At 46.9% G+C, this 23,873-nt stretch overlaps 1 protein-coding gene across 1 annotated transcript in view; it reads left to right on the top strand.

Annotated features, from left to right (window-relative positions):
- NSD1 (nuclear receptor binding SET domain protein 1) overlaps nucleotides 1–23,873 on the top strand; it is a 57,461-nt gene that overhangs the window by 27,498 nt on the left and 6,090 nt on the right. The window contains exons 9-22 of the mRNA XM_032197134.1: nucleotides 1,036–1,105; nucleotides 1,899–2,017; nucleotides 6,204–6,347; nucleotides 6,833–6,956; nucleotides 7,455–7,655; nucleotides 9,005–9,184; nucleotides 9,554–9,710; nucleotides 9,999–10,204; nucleotides 10,779–10,891; nucleotides 13,579–13,848; nucleotides 15,152–15,268; nucleotides 15,910–16,051; nucleotides 16,538–16,644; nucleotides 19,766–19,970. Of these exons, the coding sequence (XP_032053025.1) occupies nucleotides 1,036–1,105; nucleotides 1,899–2,017; nucleotides 6,204–6,347; nucleotides 6,833–6,956; nucleotides 7,455–7,655; nucleotides 9,005–9,184; nucleotides 9,554–9,710; nucleotides 9,999–10,204; nucleotides 10,779–10,891; nucleotides 13,579–13,848; nucleotides 15,152–15,268; nucleotides 15,910–16,051; nucleotides 16,538–16,644; nucleotides 19,766–19,970 (2,155 nt within the window). The remainder of the gene's footprint in view (nucleotides 1–1,035; nucleotides 1,106–1,898; nucleotides 2,018–6,203; nucleotides 6,348–6,832; nucleotides 6,957–7,454; nucleotides 7,656–9,004; nucleotides 9,185–9,553; nucleotides 9,711–9,998; nucleotides 10,205–10,778; nucleotides 10,892–13,578; nucleotides 13,849–15,151; nucleotides 15,269–15,909; nucleotides 16,052–16,537; nucleotides 16,645–19,765; nucleotides 19,971–23,873) is intronic.

The following is a 23,873-nucleotide window of genomic DNA, read 5'->3' as shown; positions in this document are numbered from 1 at the left end:
CTTTTGAAAGTCTGATAGAAAATGAGCCCAGACACCAGAGCCCGCTGAATGAGAGGCACAGTGCAGTGGGCTGTGGTTTTTGTTGGCTGGGGCCCAGGAGTGAGGGTCCACCCTTCCCAAAGGTGCTGGTTGCTGTGTTATGATGAAGAAATCTGCTAAATACAGAGGTGTTCCCCACCCCTCCCCACTTGTAATGAGGACTGGGGAATTCTTGGCTGTAAAGTCTCCGCTCTCCATTGATTCCTATGGAAAAATGAGTCATCTGGATACTGGTTGGGAAGGTGTGAACAGAAATGTTCTGGGCAGAGCTTTTCTGTCACAGGGAATCCCTGTTATGTTACGGTGTAACTCGAGCTTGGACCAAGGCTTTCTCCTTTTCTGTCAGATTTCCTCTGAATAGTATTTCCTTTGTTACACTCCCAACTGGGCTGGCACATGGTAAGTAAGTGCAGAACTTGTAGCTGGATGGAGGTTTGAGTTGTATCACATATGGGATGCAGTGCTTGATGCAGCTGAGCAGAAAATAGCATTTTCTTTTAAAAATACTCAATATTCAGTAGCATCATTTGGAGGAAAAAAAAAAGACCAGAGTTATGTCAGGCATTGCACATGCACAAGACCCATCGTTGTTTCTCAGGTGAATTAATAAGTGTTGTTGTTTTTCTTGTTCTCTCTGTGGCACAGTCAGCATGGTTGCAGTAATGCAGAAGCCAGCGTGTAATTCAGTCTTAGGCTCCGTAACAAATGTGAAACCAGGAGTGTATTCCCAGCAGCTTACGGGGTGTTAGCAGCCTTTTTGGGAGAGCTCAGGAAAGAGCGGGGGATGCTGGTGAACATGAGGCTCATCAGTCTCTGTGCAAGGAGGAATGCCTTTTCTATGTGGGATCTATCAGACACAAACCAAGTGTCATCTTGTAATGCTGATAATCATTGATGAATTCATGATCTGAAATGAGAATTGCAGTCACTTGTAAAAGGCTGAGGAATGTGCATCTCTGATTTGCCTCTGCTGAATTGTCTCTTGTGTATTTGTAGGGCACTGGTCCTTCGGAGAGCGACAGCTCTGAACTGTACTCGCCAGCCCACTTCTCGGACCTGGGAGAAGGTAAGTGAAGACAGGGCAGCAGGGGTAGACTGATGCCATGTGGATCAGTGCCCGTGGCTTTAGAGAGAGCTGTGTGTGTAGGGGCTTACGTGTCTTAGGAAGGCTCTTAGAAAGTACTGCTGAGGCAGTGGCCGAAGAAACAGGTACAGCAATTGCTTGTGAAAGGTGTCATTATATCTTTGACTTCCTTAGGGAAAGTGGAGGTGTTAGCTTCATATTTCCACTGGAAGATACTAAATTTTCATTCTTACTTTGAGTGGTTGAAGGAAACTCATCAGCACAGGTGCTGTGCCACTGCACATTTTGCCTGATGGCGTGCTGTGCACAGGCTCAACAGTGGTGTTCCATGGAGGATTGTGCAGTTGCACTGCGTTCCCTCCCCCATGGGCCTTTATATTAATCACATTGGTGTCAACATGAGATTTCTGTTTCACGGTGGTGGGAGGAGATAATTACCAGCATTTCAATAGCAATGATGGCTTTGTGTTGGTAGCACTTCCTTTTTGTCTGGGGGGCTGTCTCAGGATAAGTCAGTAAGGGTATTCCTCAGCTCAGCAAAAGAATTCAGACTGAGAATTCAGGGTGAGTCAGTGTTGTCCAGGTCCTCTGATGGCTGCAGGACAAAGGACAGACTGCCTTGGAGGCAGGCTTGCATCGCCCCAGGCCACGTGCCTTCCAAAACAATGGCAACCAGCCTGAAGCAGTCAGAGTGTAGAAGCTGATGGTGGGCCTGCAGAAAGCAGGTAGATTGTGATTTTTGCATTTTTCTTGAATGGTCTTTGTCACACCCCAGCTCCTGAAAAGGTCTTGGAGAAGCAACGGAAGCGGAAGAGACAGCGCCATCCCTCTGTTGCAATGCATTCCAAGAAGGAGAAAAACGGGGAAGGGCTGGGGGAGACCCCACATTCTGAGGTACTCTTGGGTTTTCCTACACTCTCTCATCCCTGTAACCTCTCTGCTACTTCTCAGGGTGCTGTGCAGAGCCTAGGCCAAGTAGTCTTTGGCTGGCTGAATGAAATCGGTGTGTCAGATGGGACTTTGTGCCCCTGATGCAGTTGCATGAGCTGGGGTTGAAGCTGAAGGTATCACCTTGATTAAGTAACTATTTTGTGATGGCTGCTTAACTTGGGCTCAATTTTTAAGCTGCTATTCAGCTAATTCTCCAGGAGAGAGTCTGTTCTGATCTGACAGGACCAGGGTTAGCCTGGCATCTTGCTTTGCACCTCAGAAGACCTAATTGCTGTAAAAGGTCTTGTCTTCTGGTGTGGGTATCTTGCCGTTTTACACACCAGTATGAAACACAAGCACTGGATTGTGGACTTCAACCCCTTCTTGCACTTGCCCTGCTTGCTAGGGTGAGCTAAGAGCTGCATCGGAGGGCTTGGGGGGGGGATGGGACGGGGGACTGTCTGTGTCTGCTCGTAGGAGCCTCTGATTACATTCTGCCATCCAGCAGAAAGGGATAATTGGGGCAACTCCCTTCTACTGCATCCTAGCAGAGCTGGCATACAAATATCTCTGACAAGCACGTTTTGCCTTTTAGGAGTGAGCCAGGTATCACCAAGTGTAGGGGAAGCAAGACTTTTCCTGAGAGAGGCGGGACACCTCCGGGCCTCTCTCAGCATCGCCTCTCACTTCCAGTGGCCCAGGTTCAGCAGCAGGCTGTTCTGTCAGGATAGTCAGTATGTATTTCAGGAGCCAATTATAGACATATATTGTTATATTTGTTGTTGTTATACAGCTTCCAGCAGAGCACAAACGTCACACCAGTTGTCTGAGCAGTGCCAGCTACCCTGCTGTCTGCTGCTACTGCTGTTTGAAAAGCATTTCTGACGGGGGTGATAAAGTTTGGGGTAATACCTCAGGGCCCTGCAAGCCTTCCCGTGCTGCTTGAAGAGCACTGGTCACTTGTTTCTGAAGTGTGCTCACCTGGAATCATGTTTCAAAGAAGCCTGTACAAATATCTTTGCCAATGCTGGGGGGTAGTTAACACTGTCTGCTGTTAGGCACCCTGTAAGAGGCCGGCTCAGTTCAGAGCCAGCAAATTCTCTGCACACCTTTTGTAGCGAAGAAGTGAGGGGGCAGTTCAGAGCAGCAGGGTAGCCAGGCCACAGCTCTGAATGCCACGCTCACTGCAGAGAAGTCCAGGGAGTCTTAACTGCCTCCAGCCTTAGACATACATCTGTGTTGGGTACCTGAAGTCATGTAACGCCAACACTCGGCACCTTTTCCCAGCATCCATTTTCATGATTGTGTCTCTGGAGCCAGTGTGGGGAGTGTTCACCCCTTGGCTTAGGAGAGTGCATAGGTGAGTATTGGGGTGCTGTGGAGATGCAATTACACTTCCACTTGGAATTCAGACCACACTGGTCCCTAAGCGACCGTCCACACACCTGGCAAGGAACCTCACTTTCTCCTGAATGCTGCTAGAAGAAATACGTGTTCTGATGGTGCAGCACCCTGAAGCCTTGGATCCAGCTGCTTTCAGAGGGCAGAGGAAAGTCTGTCTACCTGGGCTGAACTGGGCAGTTTTCTCTGCCCTTGCCTGTCTGTGGAGCCAGGAATGCAAGTTGGCAACATCCGGGCAGCAAGAGCCCAAGAGAACAGGATGGAAAATACTGTTGAAGTGGTGGTCAAGGTTGTGTGCCAAGGTCAGGCTGTGCCAAAGAACAGGCCAGGCTTTTATGCCAGATACGACAGCAGAAATAGCTCTGGAAGAAGACCCAAGATGAGACCTGCCCTCTGTAGGAGGTATGTAGCTTCACAGTGCTCACATTGGGTAGGGGAAAGAGTGGGAACAGTGTGACAGGTTCTTCTGAGTGATGGATGGTGATCTCCCTTCTCCCTGTTCGCAGAGCACAAATACCTGGCCTTGCCCATCCTGCCCAGTTCTGACATCCCATTCCTTGTGTGTTTCTGGGAGGACTGATTAAAAAATAAGGCTAAGGTCCCTGACATGTTAAATGTACGGGTTGGCCAGGTATTTGTGGAACTAAATAGGATGGCTTGAGGCTGAAAAGATGAGGGTTGTAGCATGCTCTGCCACACTGGGCTGTCTGGGGCCAGTTGTTAAGATCCTTGCGAATAGCAAATATTTTCAGCTCTGAGGGTTGCTGGTTCATGTTATGTAACTCGAGGTGCCTTTCAGTCTGTCATTCCATTGACACGTGAAACATGGCCTGGGTTCATAACAAGCAGTCCTGGCAGCCATGGTAGAAAGCAGCCAGAAGGACGGACCAGTTCTGAATCCCTCATACCTCTGGCTGTGGCAAATCTGGATGTCTCCCCTGCCTCCTTCCAAAACCACCTAGAAACTAGTGGGAAGCTAGTGCCATTACCCACAGGAGGGATGGTGGTCGTTAGCCAATTTCCTGTCCCTCTGGAAGGGTCCTCAGCGACCACAAGAGAGGCCAAACTTACTTTGTGTCTGCAGCACCGACCCCAGCACAAACAGAAGCTGTAGCTGAAGCTGTTTACCCACAGGAGTAGCTGATTAACCCTGCTCTTGTTCTTCCTTACAGTGACCCCTGCAACCCTGAGGTCACTGCTGAGCTGAGCAGAAGAGGGAGCACCTATGTAGGAATTAGGAGGACCTGAGCTGTAACCAGTCCCTGGGATGCTGGTCCCTGGTGCTGCTCCTGGAGCATTCCAGGAGCCAAATCAAGTGGCTGAGCCAGAGGGCTGTCTTGTGGCAGACTGCGCCCTTCACAGAATCACAGAATCACAGAATTTCCTAGGTTGGAAGAGACCTCAAGGTCATCGAGTCCAACCTCCAACCTAACGCTAACAGCCCTCCACTAAACCATATCCCTAAGCTCTTCCTAGCAGAAATTCCTAGCAGGAGCAGAAGTACCTAGGTAGCACTTCAGGTGCCATTGTGTGTAGAGGCAAAGGCAGCTGTTGTGTTGTTAGCAAGTGGTTTTACCAGAGCTGTAGACCTTTTCCTTCCCCTTCCACCTGCCAGGGCTAGGATGGCAGCAAGTGACGTGCTCCTTCACAGAATTCCTGAGGGCTGCATCACTGCCAGCCTTCCGGCATGTCTGTAACGATGGTGTGTAAGGTGTACGCTGGACGTGTGATTGGCACTAGTTTGTAGCTGGGAGTTTTCTTGTTTTGTGCTCAATAAAGCAAACTTACACCACTCATGTTTGTATTGTGTGCTTTAATACGCTGTCAGTGCATCATTGGTCCACGAGGTTTGAAAAGGTTCCCAAGTGAAAACATGCCGATGGATTCAAGGACTGAAAAATCAAGCAAAGGAAGCATCACTACCTGACAAGAATACCAGCTCCATGTTCTTCCATCTTAAGGACATAAAGCTTCCCCAGCGTTTGTTTTGCCCAGACTAATAACGTGCTCAGAGTGTTCAGTTGAGCCTGCAAGCTTTAGTGGCACCACAGCTCAGATGAGGATGGTATTCTCATGGACAGAAAGTGGTGCAAAGATCCCTCTTGTCATTAGTTGTCCACCTGGCATTGAGCAGGCTCTAGGGGATGAGTGGTGGTTGCTGCTCTTGCTAGGAGTTTGAATTCCTAACAAGGTCTTTGAAGTGCAGTTTTTTTTTTTTCAGGGCATGCAGTAAACACGGCTTTTTGACCCAAGGAGGATCTTGGATCAAAAAGCCACTGTAGCTATGCACTGAGATCACTCGGCTGTCTCCAGTGAGCTGGGATTTAAAAACAAACAAAAAAAAATTTCACTCTTTTATTTGCATTTCTAGTACAAGCAGACATCAGCACACAGGATGCTTCTCTGGCATTGGTGGGCACGATTTTCAGACTATGCAAACCTGCCTGATATGTTTCTATGAATAGTGTTCTTCCTCAGCTGTGACTTTCTTTCCTCAAAGAGGGTTATGCACAGAAAAATAGTTTTGTTCATTGTGTATTTTAAATGATCTAACAAACTAAAGAGCTTTTCCTTTCCTTCATTGTAAGTCTTTGGTAGAACCATGTGGGGGGTGTTCTCTCCAGGGTGGGTAGCACTGACTGCCAAACTTGTATGTGCTCGATGGCTGAATGTGTAGTTTGCAAGGCAGTGTCCTGTCTTGCAAGGCTGTGTAGGGTACACAGCCCTAATTTTGAATTTCTTTTTAAAGGGGGAGACATCGGGTCATGGGACTGCTACAAGCCCTAAAGAGGGAAATGAAGAGGGGTCTGAGAATGACCATGGAGTGCCTTCATCCAAAAAGATACAGGGGGAGCGTGGAGGAGGAGCAGCTCTCAAGGAGAATGTGTGCCAGGTAGTGTCCTTGAGGAGACCTCTTTGAAACTTCAGTACTCCCAGAGATTTTCCACGTGAGTGCTGACATGCCCTCGTGCCCCCAGCTAAGTCCGGGTGGCCTCAAGGTGCACGCTACTGAAATAACCAGCTTCTTGTGCTCTTTGAGGGGCTGTGTGGTTCTGAGGGCTTTGACAACCCTTTAACCAGTAGCGTTCTGAATCGAGCCTTTCCTGTGTGATTGCCTCATCCTAAAGTTTAAGGATGTTGGGGAGATGTGACCGACTTACAATTCCTTTTAGCTGATGCGTTGTAGCGGGGACGGGACAGCAAATGGCAGTGGTGATGCACAAACCACCTGAACTTACCGACACAAGACAAACTAACCTTTTTTTTTCCTGCAGGAATCTCTGCTGGCAGCTGCGCTCAGCATGCAGAGCATTGCTGTCCAGGATGAGTTGGGGAAGGGATTGCTCAGAGCTCACAGTGTGCTTCCTTCCCCTGCAGATCTGCGAGAAGCCAGGGGAATTGCTGCTGTGTGAGGCGCAGTGCTGTGGTGCTTTCCACCTGCAGTGCCTTGGGCTCTCCGAGATGCCAACAGGCAAATTCATCTGCAACGAGTGTTCCACAGGTACAGCAGCTTCCCTGAGCACAGAAGGGCAGAGTGTTTCCTGCCTGCCTACCTGAGGCTTCCTTTGCTGAAGCTCTATGCCAGCAGCAGGGCCACTAACTGCCTGTCAGTCCTGTGGTGATTGGTTTGATTATCCTTTCCTAATCAATCTTACTGTTGATTCAGGCACGTGGGGTGGGGATGAGAAAGTGAAATTCTTATCTGGTGGAGAAGGGTGGCAAGGTAGATGCATCCAAAGGAGGCTGAGTATGGCTCTTGATTTGTTTTTCTTTTTTTCCCCAGCCTGCAATCACAGCTCTGGTCATTTTTTATTTTTTTTTTTTTGTCTGGACTTACATTGCAGCTGTAAGCAAAAGCCTGCTGCAGACTTGTGCTCTGCGGTGTGTACAGCAGCAGGCTGGGAAGTCGTGCTGTGCTGCCACGCAGCCTGGCAGAAGCGACAGGTTTTCGTGTAGCCTTTCTGTATGACTGGTGTTCTGTCTGCTGCTCTTTCTCCAGGAGTCCATACCTGCTTTGTGTGCAAGAGCTGCGGGGAAGATGTGAAACGGTGCTTGCTGCCGCTCTGTGGGAAGTATTACCATGAAGAATGCATACAGAAATACCCGCCCACAGTCATGCAGAACAAGGGTTTCCGATGCTCTCTGCACATATGCATGACTTGTCATGCTGCTAACCCAGCAAACATCTCTGCGTCTAAAGGTACCGAAATCTTCCGGTGTGGTCCTGGGGAGGCAGGCAGAAGCCTTTTCTTTGTTTTCCTGGTCCACTAGTTCTCGATGCTGTTTTCCTGTCCTCACCACAGTGTTTGCTGTAGCGTTTGCTTCTCTCGGGGGAGCTGAAGGGGTGGTGTCCGTGCGTGAGGTCGCTGCTCATCAGCACTCCTGATGGCCAGGCGCAGCAACTGAAATGTTCGTGTCTGTCCAGACGCTTGGATGCCTGCACGTCTGGCAATATCACATTCTTCTCTGGATTTTTGAAGCCTCTGGAACTGTGTGGACACTCTTGTCTTTCTTCTTTGTACTTCTCACTATGCCAGGGCTGCAGACAGTGCATCCTTAGCAGTGGCCATTGAGGCAAGGGCATTAGAGAGCAGCACAGTAAAAATTGTGATACTGTTTTTTCTTTTTTCTTTTTTTTTTTTCTTTAAAATGCAAGCTAATTTTTGTAGTGACACTCTTCACTTAAGCTTCTCAGGCAAATATTTGAGCTGTTTGCTCAATACCTTGACCTTTATCTCACATGATTAGACTTAAAACTTTAATGTGAGTGCCTTATATGTTTGCTTCTAAAACTGCCTGTCTTTAAATCTTTGGTATCTTAAGATGAGTGGCAATAATACCAGCTGTATTTTTCTCCTTAGGCTCTGTGTTACTCTTCTTTCCTTCCACATGTCAGTACTTGGTATGGAAGAAGCTATTAGGTAGCTCATCCCTTCCACACTGAATATTTGCCTTGTGTCCCTCTGGCTGTTGCTTTCCAGTGGTCAGATTTACCTCTTTCTTTCCAACTCTTCTCCTTGTTAAGTCTCCTTTGAGGAACCTAAAAGACGCTGAGAAATCTTGGATGAATTAGGCCTGCAGGCAATTTGAAGTTCTCTGTTTGGGACTTTCAGAGTAAAATCTGATAAAATGGAAGGGCAAGTGTTTTCAGAAGCTATGGGGATTGGTTTCATTACATTCAGTTAAGTACTTGGAACACCCACTCTGTAATTAGTGTCTGAGCTGATTTACTAATTATTTGTGTATGATAGGAAGCAGTCCTAGTCTGTGAACTCTTGAACTGTTTCTGCGTATCATGCAGGAGGCTTTTCACCTCTAAATAATATGATTTTCTATTACATTATATACAAATACAGATCTATTTATATATATATTTCATTTTACTCATTTTTGATGGTCTGTAGAAATTAAAAGCCGATCTCCATTTCCAAAAATCACCTATGGTTGCTTGTTTTGAGCTCAGATATCAATACAGGCTAATTTGGGGAGGAAATGAAAGCTCAGTTCCCTTTAGAGATTCACCATGTGTCTGCTACGTTCTGATGGCAGGCCGCCTGATGCGCTGCGTGCGGTGCCCGGTAGCGTACCACTCCAATGACTTCTGCCTCGCTGCTGGCTCCGTGGTCCTCGCCTCCAACAGCATCATCTGCCCCAACCACTTCACTGCACGGAGGGGCTGCCGCAACCATGAGCACGTCAACGTCAGCTGGTGCTTTGTCTGCTCGGAAGGTGAGACAGTGCCCACTGGGTGCCCTGCTGTCGAGTGGTGCCCTGACATAAAATGACAAAGGAGCAACAAAAATGCTGTGGGAGGAGATCATTATAGCAGGCAGAAGCTTTGCCTGTGCAGAGGGTGCTGGTGAGAACTGCATAGAACAGGCTGCCTTCCTATGTAATCCAATTTAAGTCCAAATTCAGGCTAGGACTTTTTCAGGATCCTTAGAAGGGTTCTTTGTGCAGCACAGGCAGGGCGTGAGCTGTTGAAAAGGGTTTGTAGAAGAGCATTGTGCCCTTCTCCCAACAGTTTCTGTCTAGAATTGTGTAGTCCAGGGCTTCTGCACAGTGACTTTGATAAATTCCTCCTCCTTTTCTTCGCAGGGGGCAGCCTTTTATGCTGCGAGTCGTGCCCGGCTGCGTTTCACCGTGAGTGTCTAAACATTGAGATGCCAGAGGGAAGCTGGTATTGTAACGATTGCAAGGCAGGCAAAAAGCCACACTACAAGGAAGTAGTCTGGGTGAAAGTTGGGCGCTACAGGTAGGTGAAGGTAGAACAGACTTGTCCCTATCCCCTCTTCATGCAGTAATCCTGGTGATTGAGGGGAAAAGCTGCTTGTCTCTGCAGGGTACAGTGCAGCAGTCTCTGACTTTTTTGCATGCATGTAGCAGCTGAAGTGCATGCCTTCTTCCTCTAGTAGCCTCTTCTCCCCCGAGCCTTGCTGGTAGCCCTGTTTTTTTTTCCCCGTGTCTCTATGAAGTGACATGCTTCTGAGGCCATGGGAGGTGGAGAAGTCAGAGGTTTTGGATGCCTTTCCCTCTGTTGTAGGTGGTGGCCAGCTGAGATTTGCCATCCCAGGACAATTCCTGTCAACATCCAGAAAATGAAACATGACATTGGCGAGTTCCCTGTGCTGTTCTTCGGCTCCAAGGATTACCTGTGGACCCACCAGGCTCGTGTGTTCCCGTACATGGAAGGAGACGTCAGCAGCAAAGACAAGATGGGGAAGGGCGTGGATGGCATATACAAGAAAGGTAATTTGTCTTCATCCGGGGAGGTCTGTGTTCTGTTCCTCTTCGTTCCTGTTTGGAGAAGTGATCTTCTTGTAACAAAGAAAAATACCATTTTAGAGCTAAAGCTGAATTAAATTTGCAGAATGAGCTGTATCTATCATTGTGTACGCCTAGAACTTTTGTGGGTCTCATCTCACAGAGAGGGCCCAAGGGTGTGTGGATTTTGAATGTTCTCTAGCTCTGATGTAGCTCCTCTTTCTGAGCAAGCTGTTGCTCTGTCAGCTTCCCTGTGTCTAGTCCAGTCGCTATCTGTGTATAAAAGTGCATTTGAGAGTTAGGAATTGAAGCTGCCTGACAGCTCTTCCCCAAAACACTCAAAGCTAGATGACAGCTTGGATGCTGCTTCATCCACAGGCACTGTAACTCCTGTGACTGCCATGCTGCATTGTCCTGTTCCCCCTGCGACCCTCTGCCTCTAAAAGTATCCTGCCAGGGAGGTTTGCCTGGGGAGCTGTGTGTGCTGGGTGGATGCTGGCAGCCCTCCTCTGTGTGAGCAGGGGGAATTGCTCATAACACACACTGTTATTTCACATAGCTCTTCACGAAGCTGCGGTAAGATTTGAAGAACTGAAGGCACAGAAGGAACTGAGACAGCTTCAGGAAGACAAAAAGAATGACAAGAAACCTCCTCCCTACAAACACATCAAGGTGAGGGCAAGTGAGGGGGGGCAGGTGCAGAAGAGAAGTCCCGAGCTGTCGGTACAGGTGATTTCCAGGTATACAGAAACATTTCTACTGTTTGGGCATCTGGCTACATTTGAAGGTTACTTTGGTCCCCTTGGCATCTTCAGCCATCCTCCACAGAAACAATTCATGTATCTGCAGAGCTGTGTGCAAGCTGAACAGCAGTGATAGAGGTACTCTGCTTTACTGGAACAGATCTGGCCCTCTCCGTGCTGTTCTGTGGCAGCTGTGTGGTGTGAGAGCAGTGTCCCTTCCTTGGGGACTTAAAGGAGAGTGCTGGTACCATCCAGCATGCTCAAATTCTGCGTGGTACTGGTGGCAAAGCGGGCCTCCAAGGTGGTTTGGGATAGGAGATGGTCAGGGTACAGTGGAGCAGAGGGGAGGGTGGTAACCCGCAGTGGAGTGTGACAGTATCTTTGTTTCATCTCTGCTATTGTGGGGTGGTTTTTTTTTTTTGGTGGTGGTTTTGGTTCTTTTTGTTTTCTCTTTATCAGTTAAACGGAAACACTAGAACAGATATGTGCTGGAACATCATCCTTTTTACTGCGTTTTGGGGACATCCAGGTTTAGGGCTGTTTTTTGATGTAGAAGTTGAGCACCAATTTTTTCAAGGAATTCCTACGGGATAGAGGCAGTGTGAGAGGAGAGCTAGGGCCAGGCAGGTATATGTGATTGGGGCGTGGGCCAGAGTGATCCGAAACCTAGTGACTCAGGGACTGTGTTCCTCTTTTTCATTGCTTCCTTCTGCTACTTCCCTTTTTTATGTGGCAAACTACGAAAGCTTAATTGATTGCTGGCACTTCTTGTTTATAGCTAGACTTTTGAGGCAGGCAGGTATGTACTGCGTGAGTGTGCTGTGCAGTGTAAAGGACACAGCTGGATGCTGTGGCAGCAGCACGGGCCAGGCACCTCCAGTGGAGGAAATTAGTTTCTCATTCTGGGTATTTTTAAGCCTGTCTCTGACTGCAAAACAAAGGAATTTTGGAAAATGTCTTGAGCCTTTGAAATACACTTTTTATGGAACTAATAATGGTTACAGTCACTAGCCGTGGTAGATCTTTGGAGGTCTGTGTGCAAGCTGTTTGTTTCTGTGAAAGCAAAGGAGACACTTGGCCCGAGAATTCCAAAAACTTGCCAAGGCTTGAGGATGGAATGGACAAAGCTGGCTGTGTCTGCTGCTTTGCTTGACCTTCTAAGGAATTCAGCCCCTCAAGGTCTATCCCAAGGACTGCTAGTGCAAGAGACTGCCCCCAAAATACATTTGGGATCCTTCATCACACCAGGATTAGGACTGTGGCTAGTCCAAGAATTTTGTCCTGTTCTGGAGCTGGCTCCATACCAACAGAGCCTTGGTGATTAGGGCCATGCCTGCTGGCTGTGCGTGCATGCTGAGGGGCTGGTCTTGCTCAGACACTTGTAGTTTAGAGCAGCAAATTGGTATTCTTCCGTCTTCCCTCTGGTGGACAGTCCTAATCTTGTGACTCTTTGTTGAAGTGGTGAGCTAACAGTTTAAGTAAGAGATGGGAAGCAGCAGAGGAGAACACAAAAGCGACAAGGTGAGAGATGGGAGGCAATACTAGGAGAAAAAGAGTGTAGGAGGAGGAGGGGGGACACTATTAAGAGATTAATCTGGGGGTTCTGCAAGGTTTGCTTTTAAAATTAGAGGGTAAGAGCTTGGCCTGCCTGTGGTAGGCTGTCAGTGCAGAAACTGCTGTGTGAGTGGGACTTGAGAAAGTGTGGGAGGGGGAGGGCCGGAATAGTTTTGCTAAACAATCTCCATATTCTGGGAGAGGAAAGGGACCTGATGGTGTTGCTCGCCTGGGCAAAGAACAGCAAGGAGCTTTTCTTCAGTGTGTCTCCAAAGTCCTGACTCTCTGTTGCCTGCCTTTCAGCGTTCGCTGCCTTTAACCAAAACCAAAGGACCCTGCTCGTGCCAAAGACAAGCCAGTCGCTTCTCCACCTGGTGCTGCACTCTGCTTCCTTCAGGAGCGGTTTTTAGAGAGCTCCTTGGCTTAACTCTGAGCTCCTGTTTGGGCCTTCCAACCCCAACCCTTGTCTGTTTTTTCTTTGATTTACATCTGCAGGAAAGTTAGGGAGCTAACTGCTTGTGGCCTGGTGCATAGGTAGAGCCACTGTACTCTGTCACGGGCATGCCAGCCTGGTTCTCCTAGTGACAGCTGAGAGCACAGAACAGCTTGAAGGTAACAGATTCAAAAAATAGGGCTATAAGAACAAAATACAGAGAAGGACCTGACACTCAGAGACTGGAGAAGGTGCTGCTACACCCAGAAAGTGTTTGGTGTCGGTCACTGGTATATTGTGTACCCAGCTAGAGCGCTGGGACATCTGGGCTGGATTTGGTGACAACGATGATGGGAGGGGGACATTTTGCAGCCTATCCCCACTCTGGGGATGCAGAACACACACGGTACCAGGTGGTGCTAATGGGGGACCTGCATCCTCCTTAGCTCTTCCCTCTAAACGTTCACTTCTTGAAGTAGTGTGCACAGAAAAACAAACATATGTGCCTGTGTGTGTGTCCTACCCCTCGGTGCACTGCAGCCTGTCGGCTCGTGGGCAAAGTTGAACACAGAAGCATGTGTCGTGAAGGCCTGTTCTTAATTAGCTAACATCCTCCTTGTGCATTCAAGGTGAACCGGCCGGTGGGTAAGGTGCAGATCTTCACTGCAGACCTGTCTGAGATACCACGGTGCAACTGTAAGCCAACGGACGAAAACCCCTGCGGCCTGGACTCTGAATGCATCAATCGCATGTTGCTCTACGAGTGCCACCCCCTGGTCTGCCCCGCAGGGGAGCGTTGTCAGAACCAGTGCTTCTCCAAGCGGCAGTATCCCGAGGTACAAATTTTCCGCACGCTGGCACGAGGCTGGGGCTTGCAAGCCAAAACAGACATCAGAAAGGTACGTGCTCTGCTTCTGCGTGCAGCTTTCTCTTGCCACTTCTCTCTTGCGCAGTGTCAGTTTTAATAGATTTGAGAAATCGTCTTCTGTAATTTGAAAGAATTTGTTGTTATAAAATGCTGTTCAGGAAAGAAATGGATTAATTTTTTACTATCCTACAAGCATGTTTTGGCTCAGCTAACTAAGAAAATGTTTCATGTTAATTTCCCACAGGATAAGAAAGATGATTGCATAATCTGTCAGTAAGGATGGTAGATGTTATGAATATACCAGAATGCTGATCTAAAAACTACTCAGAATTTTCGGATGGGGAACAGTGATTGCACCCATGCCCCCAGTTCTTGAATAGCGAGGCTCTTCTAGTATAAGTCTTGTATCACAAACTGAGACCAAATCTTGGCACTTACAAAAGAGTAATGTCTTAGAGATGGCTATAATTATTGCGGGGAGTAGTATCTGCAGGCAGTTGGAGTACTTGTATGCATATTTTAAATCCCGAGAGTAATTATTCTGTGTACACGCATCCATGCTGAATGAAGAAGGAAGAGCTTTCCAGCAAAGAGAACCCCAAAGCTAAGAAAGAGTGAAGTGACACAGAGGGCCATGGACAGCATAGTAGGAGAGGAATGTTTGAAAAAGGAGTAGAAGAGATAACAGGTGGTCAGGGAAGGCTTGATATCTGTGGGAAAAATGCAAGTCTGTCCTGTTTAGGCTTTGCTGCCTGCTGTGATGTAGGTTAGAGGGTCTCTTTGCCATTTCATGCACCTTATATTTCACTTTTAACAGACGGTCTGGAAACAGCAAAGCTCAATTATTTAATGGAGGCACCTGTTGGCACCAATGGAGCAGAGCTGAGGTTCCCTGTAATGGGCTCTGTAGTACTTAGTGCAGGTGAACACCACAGATTTACTGCAGGAGCAGGTGCCCTGGGTGTTTCATTCTCAGCATGGTTGGTCCCCCAAAGGATGTTGTTCCAGCTGGAACGCAGTTACACAGTGCCTTGAGCTTTGCAGAAAATAACTAAGCTTGTGATTTACTTCATGCTGTCCCTGAGTGTTAACCCTGTCTATGGTTGTTGCTTTATTTAATTTATTTCAAGTCACTTGTTTCTGTGTGTAAAATGGATTTGTAATGCAGGGCTCTTATTGAAACCATAGGTCAAACCGACTGCAAAGCACAGAGGAAGATTATGAAAAAAAAATTCCAGAAAGGAAACAGGAACTAAGTTTTAGCACAAAGATGGATGTCCCTCCATCTCAGAGGGAATTTGTCATATCTTATCAGCCTGTTTTCTCTGTGGCAGGGTGAATTTGTTAATGAGTATGTTGGGGAGCTAATTGATGAAGAGGAGTGCCGAGCCCGGATCCGCTATGCTCAGGAGCACGACATCACCAATTTCTACATGTTGACACTGGATAAGGTATGTGGAAGGAACTTCTCTTGTCAGAAGCCTAGCCAGAAGTAAAATGATTGCAAGGTAGGCATGATAGTGCTCTTCTCCAGCAAGTAAAAAGGTGCTGAGAGACACTGATGAGCTGGTCTGCATTTCCACTTGTGGAAGTGAGGACTGAAAGATTGGCCATAATGTGCTGTGGAGAAGTTTCAGATTGGATCTTAAGATCAGGAGCAAAGTATGAACCAGCTTCCTTGGTGTTTATTCAGCCCTGACATTACAGAGAGTGCTAACTTCCCAGCAAGCAGTGGTAGTGCTTTCATGGCTGCTCAGGAGGCTGTGCCCCTTATAAGATGATGATGATATTGGGCAGGAGTCTGTATCGCTGCATGTTCTGCCAGGTCTGATCAGAGACATCAGTGTGGAAACTGATCAGCCATCTGTTGATTGTCCAGGCAACAGAGCGACTGCCACCTGCACTTAACACTTGGTTAAAACCTGTTTGCATACTCAGGTGCTTTGCAAGATGTCCTGATGTCCAGAGACCAGATGTCTTGGGTGTTGCGCTTGTCACTACTGAAAAAGACTTCATTGGCACACCGGTACCTCTGCTGCAATGGCTTGAGTGGGCTGAGGCAGTTATTAAATGTGCTTTTTTGCAATTCCAGGATCGAATCATTGACGCTGGCCCAAAGGGCAATTACGCTCGGTTCATGAACCACTGCTGCCAGCCAAACTGTGAGACTCAGAAATGGTGTGTGAATGGTGATACTCGGGTTGGGCTCTTCGCAATTGTAAATATCAAAGCTGGTAAGGAACCCCATTCTGTCAGTACCTGCAGTTAAAAGCTTGGGAACCTTTCTGTAAGGAAAGGAGGGGAGAGGAGGGTATGTAGCTCACTTGGGGAGATGCTTAATTTTTCTGTTTCCACACTTAATTTCTCTAATTTCACATTAGCTACAACATCAGCACTGCCATAGTGGAACATAAACATCCGTGCTATAAATGGAGGTTCATAGATTTAATTTATAGGACCAAGAAATGGAACTAAACATCCTAAAGTATGGGACAGAATGCCCTTTTTGGCTGTAGGATATTGGAGGAGAGTGAGGTTACACATAATTCTCAATTCACACAAATCGATGTGGAGAAGAATATTTGGTACCCTTCTGTAGTTGGGACAGTCATTTGTGTTGTTTTATTTCAAAAGTGCTTTTACTCCAGCAGTAGCAATAAGGCATTCTGCCACAGAGTTTGTTACAACTTCTTTTGGGTTTTAATCTGCTTTTGTGCCAGGGACTGAGCTGACTTTCAACTACAATCTGGAATGTTTGGGAAATGGAAAGACAGTTTGCAAATGTGGTGCTCCAAATTGCAGTGGCTTCCTAGGAGTGCGGCCAAAGGTATGATGCCTCCCTTAAGCTTTTGTTCTTCCAAATGACTTTTTTGCGTAGATGTGGTGCATTTATTGCAGAGATTTTGGGAAGGGTAGTCCACTTTCAGCACGGTTGTGAGAACACTGCTTGAATTGAGATGAATATTCAAATTACTGTTCTGGGAGTGCAGATCTGGGGTCTGAATTCACCGAAGAAGTGCTCCAACCAAAGAGTAAATAAAAGTGTTCTTTCAGAATTTTCTGCTCGTTATCATGGCAATTTCAGTCATGCTAGAGCAGCAAAAGATAGACACGGGAAAGTGTTCTGTTGGACGACCAGGAAACCTCTGCTCAGCCCATTTCCCTACATGAAGACCTGAGTAAATTGTGAGAACGCATGGGAGGCCAGCAAACTCACATTCCTTTAGCTCCAAGTTCCTTTAGAGCTAGAAGGCTTCTGCATCACTATTTTTAATTAGAATGCAATGAGCAAGTTCCCAGATTTTCCATTCTCTTGTTTAAGTGATTCAAGTGTACATATCAGACAGGAATAATACATTTGACACGTCTGTAGTAGAAAAATCACTACATTTGAGAACTCACTGACTTCGGAGAGCTGTGTTTTGTAACTGCAGTGTCGCAGTAACAGGAATTGATTTCCGATACCTTCTTGTGAGCTGGTTCTCACTGGGAAAAGGAAATAACAGAAGCATTTGGCCCAGTTCCCAGCTGTCACCAGCTAAATCTGTCTCAGCTGTTGATTTGTTTCAAGAGCTTCACCAAATCAGTCTGTAATCCTTCTGCTCTGGCATGTCGATACCGGCAGCTTACCCACAGTTAAGGGTTAAAAGCTCCAGCAGAATGGTTGTTAAGCCCTGCCAATATATAGGGTAGGTTTGCGAATTTCCCAGAGAGCTTAGTTCTGCAGACAAATTAACTTATGAAAAAATGATGTCTTCAGAGGTTGACAGATGAGTTGAATTATACATCTGGTGTGTTTAGTTCTTTTTTGGTTGTGATTTAAAGTTCAATTTCTTTTGTGCTGCTCTTGTGTTATACATGGCTCGACTACTGTCATTTTTGCCCTGAAGTTACAGGTTGCATGATGGAAATCAGAGAAAGGTGCCCTTAAATTGTCATTAATGTTCCATTGTGGTGACTGAGGTGATTTCATCTTGATGAGGTGGGCTAGGAAACAAAGCCCAAGCAAACAGTACCTTGGTGGTATTTTTTAGTCTAATTCATGCAACAAAAGATGCATTTTTCAAGATTCCTGAAGATACAGCAAGACAAAACTTCAATGATTATATACTCAAGTTAACTCTTAAAAGTGACCTTTTTAACTAGGAATTCAGAAGAAAGCTCTGGAGTCTGATGTACTGCAGTAGAAAAGTCAGAAATGCTAGAATTGCTTAGATATTCAAATTAACTGTGAAATGTTTTCTTTGTTCTCCTTGTAATTAAGTGCTAGGTGGTGAGAATAGGTGAGATAGTTTAGGTATGGCCATCAGACTGATTTGATTTCAGTCAACTGGGTGATTTCATTATCTGCATTTACAATGATAAGAAAGGCCTGACCTGTCCCTGCTGTTAGTGGAAATGATGGGATGAAATCAGAAATACCTGTATGTGAAGGGGAAGCAAACATCAAGGTATGTAACACCCTCATGACAGGGCTACTGGATAGTCCTGCGGAATTCTTAAATTGTAGCTCTGGAGACAAAGCTTTTAAAAAGACGTTGGTTTTATCTTGAGAGAAGGATGACAAAAATAGTGCCTAATGTTTATGCAGAATAAAGGCACGCAAAAACCACCTCACAAGCTCCATCTCAGCATGCAGAGATGTTCTACATGCAGAACACGCTTTTGGACATAAAGAATAGGTGGAAAATGGGATAACATTTAGCGTGTGTCAGTTTGTATAAACTAAATTGGTAGTTCTTTGATACTGTCATTATCTGCGTGAACCTGAGTGTTTGGTACAATGGGAGGCTTATCCTGGGGAGGATCAGTGCAGGGGATTAGGAGGACCTGGCTTGAAAGGGTGTGGTTGTGGGACATTGAAAGAGGAAGCCTTAGGCTAGGGAAAAGAGCATTTAGGCCGTTTAGATGCCAATCTTGGGACCGATTGTGGTTATTCCATTACTGCCTGTAAGACAGATGTTGGAAGCAAGGGAACTTAAGTGTACTGATAACACAAAGGTGTCTGGTGCCATCAGCATGGAGACAGTTGGGCAATTGCAAAGTACTGGAAATGGGCTGAAATTCAGTGATTCAGTGCTCCAGAGTATACCTGGAGGGTAATAGAAACAAAGCTACAGTAAGGTCATCAGTGGAAGTAATGTGGTGGAGAAGGAGCCATGGTGGTGTTCAGCCCATGACTGTGAGCTGCTGTAGCGATGCAGCTGTGAACAAGGAAATGCAGGCAGGGTGCTCTGTAACACCAAGAGGTATTCATGGCACTGTACGTGGCCCTGGGAGACATCACCCAGAGCAGTGTCTGTAGTTCTGTAACTTCTGTTCAGGAGAAATGAACTTGAGAGAGGCAGAAGAAAGCCATTAGGAAGATTGGGGGTGAAGACTGAAAGTGTTGGCTTGTGAAAAGGAGGGAGAAGCCTGGTGGTTACTTCATGAAGGGAGAGTGACTTTTGTGGGAAGAGAACAGGTTGAAACTGATCACAAATAAACTCAGGCTGAAAATGACGATGGGGGTGAGAAACACTAGAAGTCCAGGAAGGCCTGGGGAGAGGTTCCTGTGAGGGACAGGGTCATGGGGAGACAGACCCAACTGCTTTGACTGAGGAATCTGTGAGAGGTGGCACGACCCCATGGCACCAGGCAGGCCTTGGCTCCTCGCCCTGCTGCTGCTAATTGCACACACTGCATGTTGAGCCAGGCTTTGGTGTGGGGCTTCAGGACTCTTTCCTCAAAAATGAGAATTCATTCAACCAATTCATTCGATTTACTCGAATGAATTGGTTGCCAAACACTAAGAACCACCATAGAGGTACTTTATGTGCTCAGGTGTAGCTGGCAGTGGGATGTTTGATCACATCCCGCGGGGCAGTCACAGGGCTGGCAGTTTTCTGTGCTGTATCAGGAAGAGGAAGGATGTCGGGGGCTGTGTTAACGCGTTGTCTCACCCGCAGAGCCAGCCCACCCTCACCGAGGAGAAGTCCAAGAAGATGAAGAGACGGCCGCAGATGAAGCGCAGGTCGCAGGCGGAGGTGATGAAGGAACGGGAGGACGAGTGCTTCAGCTGCGGGGACGGAGGGCAGCTGGTTTCTTGTAAGAAGCCAGGCTGCCCCAAAGTGTACCACGCCGACTGCCTCAACCTGACCAAGAGGCCCGCAGGTCAGTGCAGCCCGGCTGGGCTCTGCCGGGGGAGCAGGACAGGGCACGGGCTCCCAGGCACTGCTCTCTTCACAGCCTCTGCAAATGGGAGAGATTTTTCTCTCTTTAACAGGCCTCATGGCCCTGCTTTGTGCCATGCTGTGGCTGCAGGCACGTTGGCTACTGACCCGTCCTTGGGGCCTGGCAGAGAGCAGGCCCAGCAAGAGTCAGTTCCTGCTGGCTTTCCAAAGCTGCAGAGGACTGAGTGAAAAGAATGAGGAGGAGAAGCACTGGTGGAAAATGGCAGTTTAACAAGAAGAATGTGCTACATGTCTTAACTAGCCACCAGTCCTTTGTTAAGGAAGGAAACAGTATCAAAGAATCTCCTAGTTAGTGGTGAAATGAGGGCAAAAAAATAAAGTACAAAGTTAAAAAAAAATCCCCTAAGTACTTGTAGTTGTATGTGGAGAAAGAAACAGGCAACCTGGATGAGTGGTGAAATGGTTTCTAGTTTGTTAGTAACTCAGGAGTAAATAACATCTGTTAGAGGAAAAAGCTTAAATTGCACTTAAGTCTTACAGGAGTTGGTTGAGGGGAATGTTTCCTCTGTTCCAATAATTTTTGGTTACTGCAGAAGTTCATGGGACCTTCAATGAGCGTTTAGGTTTAATTGATACTCAGAAAGCGAAAAGTCTGACCTGAGTCTCGGTTAGCCTGACAAGGGATCAAGTACTGTAGAATTAAATGGTAAGAATATAACCAATGCCAGATAAGTTTTTTGAAGTAGAACACCTCAGCAAAACACTCAAGTAGGCTTGATGAAATTATAAATTCAGTTAATAAAGGGAATTGCATTGGAGTAATTGGTTTAGGGAGTTGTAACACTTCTGATTTAATACTGTAAGCATCATCATTATTAGAAATCCTCTCTGAACACACCTGAGGCAGGCTGGAAGCGTGTAACCAGGTCTCTGAAGCCACCTGTCAGGAGAGTGGCTGCAGCAGGGCTTCTGCTGGAGCTCTGCAGGGAGTCAGAGCCCAGCATCCAACACCTTCAGCTGTGACTCACAGAACATACACAAGTGCTAGCAGCATATTCTGTAGATAGCAGAAAGTGTGTGTGTGGTAAGTTTTGGGGAGAATTATGTATTTATACAGGATAGCTTGGGTTGAGCACTGAACAAATGTGATGTAAAAGCCTGCAAGGAGCACAGGTCCTTCCTGTGGAAACAATAACTGAGGGTGAGAGTGTCCTAAACATCACCTTTCTATTCTCATTTTTTCTGTGCTAAGACAGGACATTCAAACATCCTGGCAGGCTTTCTCATGCTTTAGATTCTTCTTTATTGGAGGTTTTAGCATTTAGCCTGTTCTCTGGGTTTCCATTTGAAAAGCTTCTCCTAAGAGACTGAAGTGAAAAAACAATGGGTTGCCACCTCCCCGCTATCCATTCTTTTGCATACTGGAGGACTCTTATCTCCTAAGTGCATTTCCAGATGAAATGAACAGCCTTTCCTTGCAGCTCTTATTTTTCTAAAAATTATTATTCTTGGTGTGTTCTGGAATGTGTCCCATTTCCCTTCGTATTTTTTTTTTTGTTGTTAACTCTGGTAACATGTATTTTTAACAGTATTGCAACTGAGATTGTGCTAAACTGACAGAACAGAATATTATTTTGTGCTTTATATAAAATTTGTCAGGAAATGAGATCTGACTTGCTTAGCAAAAATACCTTTATATTCAGTTTGTGATTTGCGCTATCATCCTTGAGTCGTGTTGTCTTGATCTTCTTCACATATTTATTCTATTTCTTCCTCCTACAATCCTTCTTTGCCCTGCTCTTGCTTTACTTAATTGCACCTTGTTGGTACAAGAGCATTTGTCCGGTTTATCGATACCAAATGAATTCTGAGCCTGTCTAAGCAGATTCCTGCAGTTCCTCCCAGGACTGCACAGATAACCACGAGGCTGTAAGAGTACTTGGTGTATTCTGCTTCCAGAAATGAAAATTAAAATACAGGCTAAATTAGACTCCTGAAGCACCTCATTTGAGAAGTCCCCTCGCTTTGCCAGAAGACCACTAATAGCTGGTTTTGAGAACAATTTTCAGCCTTTTGTAACCCTTTTACCATTTTTATACGTAGGCAGTTATTTTCCTAGCTTGTTCCTTGGAATATATATACATATATACAGGACATCAAAGGTCTGTCTCTTTTTTACTTCAAGTATTTCTTCTGTCATGGGCATTGCTGTTAAGTAATTGGAATTTCCTGCTTGTTTGCATGTTACTAATGGTGCGATCCTGCTTCCAGGAGCTCCTCAGCTCTGGGCTGTCTCTGGAGAGACGGTTATTCATTAGCCTTTTTATCCTGTCAGAGACCATTAGAGTGGGTTTGATACGATTTACCCGTCCTGAAACACACCAACACTTTTTGACTGACTTTATTTTCCGTCTGTACAAGCGACCTCTTAAATAATTCCAGAATCTTTCCGCTGGTCAAAGTGAGTGTTCAGAGCGACTGCTCTCAGCTCAGCAGCAGTGCACCACGAGAGCTCGCCCTGCCCTGCGGTGCGAAGGGGCTCTGTGCACACCGATGGGGAGCAGTGATATAACCCACGCTGCAGCACTGCGAGCCTGAGACAGGGGAGAACACATGTAATTTTAAACAACCCTGCCCCGAAAATGATGTCAAGAAACTGGAAGAGGCACACAGAATCTGTGTGCATATTTAAGACCAGAACAGAAGCCTTGGACTGGCTTCAAAGGAGGGGAAAAACTGACTGCGTGTTTTCTTCAGCCCAGGGGGAAAAGCAGCAGGAGAGGGGGGAGTGGAAAGCTGATGTTGCACAACAGCACCAGGAGATGACCACAGCTGCTCAGCGCGGTGCTGCAGCCTGCCAGCCTCTCTGCAAAAGAGCTGGTAGCAAAAACCACGGGTGTGTGGGCTTGGTTCAGAGAGGTGGGAAGTGCTCTGCTGGTGCCCACGGCTGCCCTCTGTCGCTGCTTGTGCAGATGCCCGTGGCTGTGCTCAAGGCGCCGGGGGGCTGCCATGCAAGGAGCTGCTCTTTGCAGCAGGATGAGGAGCCAGGGGGAACACGAGGCGCTGAGGGGAGCACAGAGGCAGAAGAGAGAGTCTTTGGAAAGGCAGCCACGCTGATCCCGTGGTGAGAGGGCAGAGCCTCTGCCTCGTGTGCCCTGGGTACAAGTGGTTCCTCAGGGCCTTAAAGCTGATGAGAAGCTTTTGGCAGAGACAGCAGCAGCCTTGGCTGAGGGGAGCGGGGAGCTGGACCAGTGAGATCCAGCTTCAAGTGAAGGAAACAATCTCTCTGCTGTCATGCTGACTTGCTTATTTATTTTCCTCCATGATGGCGTTGATATTGGTGGTGAAGATTCCGTGTGGGCACTGAGCTGCTCAGGGCACAGCTTGGCTTTACGATAAGAAGCGTTTTTATCATGTCCGTGCACAGGGTTAAAGATGTCTTTGGGTATGGAGACAAGAGAAACCTACTCCCTGATGTCTTCTGCTCTCTGAGCACTACTTTGTGATAAACAGGAAGGGAGGATGTTGGCCCAGAACTAAACAAAGACTTAAGACGAACCTGAAATATCTGCTTAAAGTCTGTTGGGTGTATTCTGCGCAGATACTGTTGCTCTCATCTGGAAACAGGAGACACAGAGAAGTACAAGCTGGGGCTGTCTTCTTTTCCTGAGGGACCCGTACTGGTTTGTGTCATACTGGAGCCAGATGGACTTTCGGTCTGACCTGGCAGAGCTTGTGTTTGTTGCAGTTATGATTTCCCGTGTTGCTTCCAAGGATGCAGATTCCTGTTAGCTGCCCTTCTAGCCTAGGAGCTATGGCAGGATCTGAGAAGAACATGCAAAATTGCATCGGAGTCTTACAGGGGCGTTGCCTCTTGCCCTCA

This window comes from Aythya fuligula, chromosome 14 (genome assembly GCF_009819795.1).
Source record: "Aythya fuligula isolate bAytFul2 chromosome 14, bAytFul2.pri, whole genome shotgun sequence".
In the NCBI taxonomy this organism is placed as follows: domain Eukaryota; kingdom Metazoa; phylum Chordata; class Aves; order Anseriformes; family Anatidae; genus Aythya; species Aythya fuligula.
Note: the sequence above shows the minus strand (reverse complement) of the source record. Positions and strands in the feature narration are given on the sequence as shown.